At 36.1% G+C, this 6,627-nt stretch overlaps 1 protein-coding gene across 2 annotated transcripts; it reads left to right on the forward strand.

Moving 5' to 3' along the window:
* Positions 1-264: 264 nt before the first annotated feature.
* Positions 265-6,057, forward strand: LOC124181070 (ras association domain-containing protein 4). Of its 2 annotated transcripts, none has more exons than XM_046567248.1 (10): positions 265-478; positions 839-933; positions 1,018-1,148; positions 2,130-2,205; positions 2,293-2,433; positions 2,508-2,687; positions 2,831-3,334; positions 3,454-3,736; positions 3,812-4,031; positions 4,176-6,057. In XM_046567248.1, the coding sequence occupies exons 1-10, from the start codon at positions 439-441 to the stop codon at positions 4,234-4,236; spliced, it is 1,731 nt and encodes a 576-aa protein (XP_046423204.1). In that variant the 5' UTR covers positions 265-438; the 3' UTR covers positions 4,237-6,057. The 2 variants fall into 2 exon arrangements, with proteins under 2 accessions (XP_046423204.1, XP_046423205.1); XM_046567249.1 differs by lacking the exon at positions 265-478 and adding an exon at positions 566-718.
* The last annotated feature ends 570 nt before the right edge of the window (positions 6,058-6,627 follow it).

Consider the following 6,627-nt stretch of genomic DNA (forward strand, 5'->3'; position numbering starts at 1 on the left):
CGAAAATTCGTACAAAGTATACCGCCAACAGAAATAGTTTGACAATTGAAACTCGGGATCATGGAGACTTACTCTAGTCTCCATGCTCGGGATGGCCAGCCTGAATGAAGAGCCGACAAGACTCGCGCATGCGCAGTTGATTTTAAACTTTCAAGAGATTTTCTCGGTATACTCACCTGGTTGCGTTGACTTCAGTGGCGTTGACTGAAGATATCGTCCACGGATATTTAATGAGAAATGGCTGCGCGTGGGCCGCGCAGCATTCGAGTTGCGTGCGCATGCGCGAACGGGAGGACAACAGTGCAGTGACGTACCGCGTGTCATTTCAGATGCAGGCTCGACTCTGGTCTGTATGTAATTTTGTAAACAAAATGCAGTAAAATATCAGTGGTATATCTTGATGAACAATTTTTACCGTTGTTAACTGCGATTATCAACATGTGGAAGTGTCACAAATGTGGAAAACCTGTCTACTTCGGTAAATATACACATAAAAAATGCAAACGCGAATATTCACCAGTTTTTTTTATTTTTTTTTTTATTTCTTACACTCTGTCACTTGAGTGAGAAACTCCAGAGTTTCGTTTCCTCACTCTTTCCACATCTATAAGTCATAATGTATGAAGAAAAGAAATATAAAAAACCTGATTTCACACATTTTCCTGGTAGTTTGTAAATATTCTTCTGATGCACAGCAGGGTCTCATTTACAATTCAAGGTAGTAAGTGGCAGGTCATTGCACTTTGTTTTAGGTTATGTCTATTCCATATAGTGATGAGGATTGTTTTTTTCCCTAGTTTTTTCTTCTCTTTTCTTTTCATATTGTATGATCTTCCAGCCGAGCGGAAACAATCTTTGGGTTACGACTGGCATCCAGAATGTTTACGGTGCGAAGAATGTGGCAAACGATTAAATCCTGGACAGCATGCTGAGGTGACAATAAGTTTTTCATGCTGGAATATTTGCAGTTGAACAAAAAAATATCCTCATTACGTTCCCGTTCTTTCTGCATTTCAGCATAAAGGAGTTCCTTACTGTCATGTACCCTGTTACGGGGCTCTCTTTGGGCCCCAGTTATTCGGACACGGCACAAGAGTGGAATCTCATACAAGCTTTGGGAAGAAAGAATCTCGATCAACGTTGCCCAGGTAAGATATACTCTGTTAAGCGATTCTAGATTAGAGTCTCAAATTATAAAATTATTACATTTTTATTTGAATAAAAAACTTTGTTGAGATGGAGTTAATTAAGAGCAGAAAGTTTTAGAATTCACGAAGAAACTCCAAGTGTTTTGAGATGAAAACTTTTTTCATGTGTTAAAAGGGAATTTGATATGAAACAAGTCAGCAAAGAACATAAGTGTATGATAAAAAATCTTAAGAATGACAGTATTAATCATTTTGAAGTTAGTAACATTATGGTAACAATTTGGCCTGCTTAGGAGAACCATTATTTCGCAAATTTTAAATTGTCTGTAATTCACTGTACTACTGAGCAAGATATGCTGGTGTTTTGAAAACTTAACTCCTTTAAAGTTATTGCAAAATTGCAAAATAGATCATTTTTTTTCTATGTTTTATTCCAATAATAACATTATTAATTTCAATTTCATTGATATTATGAGTTGTGTGTCTGCTCATGGAATATTTGGGTAAAACAATTGAAACAAAGTATTTAGATGTTCGCAGATGTATAATTTGAGTAAACTTACCATTAATTCACACTGTGTGACTGACTCGAAGAATTTTTATCTTATGCCAATTGTACGATAAATTTCACATCATAGAATACGTTTTCCTGTAACGGCTTAACGCAATTGTGAAAGACACATTTTAGAAAAAACGAAACAAAAATACAGTCTGTGAATAAAAATAATTCTATAGTAGTATTCCTCTGAAAGCGGCTAGAGATTATAGATGATGTAGATCGTACTTGTTTCTTGAGAAATTAAAGTTTCATGGACTTTTTACTCATACCATTACTTGTCCTTTTTGTTTTGTAGATTGTCATGTGATAAGCTGAGTTCTGTATGTTTTTTTTTTCTGAATGTGGGAAACCGCAATCCACATTAATCGATAAATTGTATTATGATTTTTCCTTGTATCTAAATAGTTCATTTTCACATTTAGGTCTCATTTAGAATCAAAGTTGAAGTTGTTCAATCAGTATTATGAGGGTAAAAGTGGTGGGATCAGAAGTCGTGAGGTTTGTGAAAATTCTTTGAATACACATTTTTTTTTTCCTACCTTCGTAAGTGTGCCAAAACAGATGATTGATTCTTTTTCAACTCAGGTAAATGGCAGATTAATACTGGAAGGTGCACTGAGAATTCATTGGGGAGTCCGAGGCGTTATCCACCTTAAAGAAGATGATGATCAGCGCACAGTTGTCACTGCAAGAAATCGAAATTCTTGTAGACAGAGTGTTTCAGAGGTCTGAAAAATGTATAAAAATAATCCAGAATAATCAAAACTAAATCAAAAATTAATGTTTGAGTTCTTTTTCAGGATGGAGGAGATGACGACCAAGTAGATGCCACGTCGAAGGATAGCTCCCCACCTGAGACTGAAACTGAAAGTGAACCAAACTCAGTTCCAGTATCTCCCGATCACCCGAAAAGTCTTACACTTCCGATGAAACTCGACGTCAAAAATATGGAGTGGGATGAATTAGATGAACTTCTTCAGGTATTAAATATCTCGTAATTATAAGCGTGAATTAGAGATAAATCTTGACCGTAAAAAGAATGCTTTTGACCCATGAAATGTGTAATATACGTGATACAAAAATGTGTTTACCGACTAAACGCATGTACTCACTCGATTTTCAGGTGGAGAGGAAGGTAGAGGAGGGCAACAAGCTGTATCAAACTATGCCAGTTGGCTTGCCATCAATTAGCTCTCAGCCCGGTGCAGATTCGTCTGATGTGAAAGTTCACTCTACCGTTGAAGGACATGTAGAAAATGTTGAATCGAGTAATCTGTCTCAACAAGCTGTGAAACATATCGTCGACAATGACAGCAGTATAACCAGCACACCGACGCATAGTATGGATAGTTCATCTAGTACAGACACGCCAAACTATCAAGGAACACCGAATAGAAATGGGACCCTTCGTCGTGTCGAGTACTTTGATAGTTTAGAGAAGAATATGGGTGCCAGTAACAGAACTTTGAGCAATGATGATAGCTGGATCGAAAAGGGTTTGAATCGTTCGATGTCCGGTCCTGATTGCTTGCAGAGACATCGCACGGACAGTGACACTGATTCAGTGAATTCTCTTCATTTTCGTGACGACGATAATATGACAATGTCGACCGACAGTGGGTTGGAAGTGAGTATCTTTCAAAAGGCTTACTCCTACTTGCGAGCAACTAATTGATAGGAATATAGATGGAGATGAGATACGATCGACCGGTCAACAGAGCCAATGAATTCTTGAGTATTTTTCAGCTGGACGGAGTTGTTTTGCGGCGTAAGCCGGGATCGACTGCCATAAGACGTCGACCAGGTGGAAGACGTCAGTCACGTAGTCGGTTAAGGAGGCGATGTTCAATTAATGGTCACTTCTACAATCGAGAAACGAGTTTTTTTACGCCACCGCATGGATCACAAATGTCTGTTTGGGTGACAAGTCTGGTTAGCACTCAAGAGGTTATAAATTTGATGCTCGACAAGTACAAAGTGGACGCTAAACCGGGCAATTTTGCACTATTCGTCGTTCGTGACAACGGCGGTAAGGGATAAAAAATACCTGTTCACGAATTATTACACATTTGGCAAACCCATATCGTGAAATACAAAATTTCAGAACAGCGAAGATTGAGGGACGACGAATATCCGCTGGAAACGAGGGTGGTACTGGGACCCCATGAGACCGTTGCTCGGCTCTTTCTTGTCGATCGTTTCTCAACTCCGGAAATCAGTTCCGACGTCGCGCAGTTTTTGAATCTCTCCGCCGCTGAGTGTTCAGGCATTTTACAACGGTATCATTATGAAGAGGACCGCCAAATAGCTCTCCTGAAAGAAAAGTGAGCATATTTGCGTTGCCCCGAAAATCAAACTCTTTTCGCCTAATATTTAAATCAAGGATGAGTACCGAGTACAATGTCGTTGTATTTGAAAATTAAGAAATCAGAAATAGTTCATATTGTTCACTTGCTTATCTTTTTCAGATACAAAGAAATGAGACGGAGAATAATGCAACGAATGGACGAGCTAAAAGTTCGACTGTAATGGGATCTGAAACATGATAAGTATTGTAATGATCAAATAACTCAATTGAAGAGAAATTTATATAAATAGTTTGTAGGTTTTTTAATTTCATCAAGGATTATACCTTGGGCATAAGCCATGTTGGTTACCTTGTGCTCATGTTTCGACAATTATTCAATCTTTTTAATACATACCCACTAATATTATTCTTAATATTATTGTTACTATTGCCAGTTTCGTCGACTTGTAAATTTCGAAAACGTTCCATGCAATTGGATACTTTATATATCTAAACTATTGAACAGTATTTAGTTCATAGATAATATTGTCTGTTTTAATTTTTTACTCGTATTCTTTATTTGTCCGTTATATGAGATTTGCATCACTATATACCAGTGAACCGATCAATAGCTGATACACTTTACGCTTCCGTTGTTAGGTTGGTGCGTAGATTTTTAAACTAATTTTAATGGATTTTCTCAATTCCACCCCTGTAGCGGACTTATTTAATAATAATTTTTGTTTATTTGATTTTTTACACGCTACTCATGAAAATGATCGTAAAAAATCAATTGAACATTAGGTAGCTCTATTGAATTAAGAATATGTATATTAAGATAAGAAAATGACAAAAAAAAAAAAAACATGGAACAAAAAACGACAGCTGTTATATGAAGTTGCCAAGAGCCGAATGTCGTATTTAATTTTCATTTTAAGATTCGAATAATTCCTGTTAAAATTTGATAACAGTCTTTTAAGGCGCAGACAATTACTCTAAATTTTATATACAGAGTTTGTTTATATGCATGTGGGAAAACATTTACAAAATTCTAGAGAATTCCTTATCCAACCGAATCTTAATAATTTGAATTGGAACCTGATGCGTTTGTTCTAAATTAGCTGTGATCGATTGTGGATAATTATACTTACATTATTCGAAACCCTGTAGACTGTACGTAATCTCAATTATATGAACATTCTGGACATGGTGTGAATGAATGCCTTTCGTCATTTGGTGCTTTTCCTGCCTACATTCTTCGGCTTGCAACCGAGAAATGGTTGAAATTAAACCGTTATTAAGACTTTCTTGCAAATACAGTGTTACAATAATGAGTTGCCTGACGATTGTTTGACTACAGTCTTGAATCTTGTGCAACGAGACAAATTACTCGCGAAGCTGCTTGCTTAAAAACTTTGCCAGAAGACATTCTGATTGCTCGTTATCTATAAATCTTGTAGCATTTAGCGATGACTCATTGTGGCACTTCAAAATGTCGCGACAATGCAGTTTTTTCCCTAGATATTCGTTTTATGTCCTCACGATATGCAAACATATATTTTGAGCAAAAATTGCGAGAATTTACACAACATATAGTTATACGTATGATACCTAATTTTTATAAGAATTTTTCTGTATAGACCAACTTCTTCTGAAATTTTCTCAAATTGTGATCTAGAGTATGGGTGTGCGTGCATTTGATTGTGATTGTGATTGTGTAGCTTTGATTTAAATTTGAGTAAAAATATTTCCTTGATCTAACTAGCCCAATTTTGTACAATGATATCTATACCATTTCTTTCCTCCTAATTTTCGGCTAACATTAATTATTGGCTAGTAGTATTAAATTTCTTTACATTTCATGACAAAATAGTTAAATAGTGTATATTTAACACGGTACCATGACTTTCTTTTAACGAATTACGTTTCAGTACTATATATAGACAAACGTAATTGGCATTAATAAAAATATCAATAAATTGTAATATAATTATATCACGGACAATATTGTACGTCTATATAAGTTGAAAAGAAGTGTAATAAAGTAATGCATTTGCCACTCATCTATGACGTTTCAATGTGAGACCCAAATTTTTTTCAGTTGTTATTCAACAATCACATTATCGCAACCGTCGGTATACGGTAGAAGAAAAAATCGACGATCTCCTGAACCGGTTTCACATTTTCGTACTATGGCATAGTTTTAAACGATAACGTAAGGATGCTCAAATACCTTTGAATATCTGCAGTCAATACTGTGCCCAGACCGATGGTTTCTTCGGTATTGTGCAAGCCGCCAGCAGTCCATTTTGTTGCACAAATTTACTACACAAAAAGCGAATTTTATCGTTTAAAAATGTACAGTTCGGGTTGAGAGTAATTAGGACGATACGAGAACTTGCGTAGTTGGACAGAATGTATTTATTTATTTATTTATTTATGTATTTATTCATTTATCGTAGGAGATGAGTAGGTAGAGTAAAAGTAGATCAATGCAATGTTATGAGTGAGATAGTAATCACCATATACAATCAGTTGCTAGGAACGAATATACCCACAACACCAAGGAGCAAACTGCGTTTGCTCGCAAACACGACACTGACTCACATGTTTAAAACGTTACGAGATGATAA

This window comes from Neodiprion fabricii, chromosome 4 (genome assembly GCF_021155785.1).
Source record: "Neodiprion fabricii isolate iyNeoFabr1 chromosome 4, iyNeoFabr1.1, whole genome shotgun sequence".
NCBI classification, from domain to species: Eukaryota; Metazoa; Arthropoda; class Insecta; order Hymenoptera; family Diprionidae; genus Neodiprion; species Neodiprion fabricii.

Excerpts from the sequence above, each read along its gene's own strand:
- LOC124181070 (XM_046567248.1), top strand. The coding sequence starts at position 439 with ATGTGGAAGTGTCACAAATGTGGAAAACCTGTCTACTTCG. Across the intron at positions 1,149-2,129 it reads TCTCGATCAACGTTGCCCAG|GTCTCATTTAGAATCAAAGT; the intron begins GTAAGATATACT and ends TTTCACATTTAG. Across the intron at positions 2,688-2,830 it reads AATTAGATGAACTTCTTCAG|GTGGAGAGGAAGGTAGAGGA; the intron begins GTATTAAATATC and ends CTCGATTTTCAG.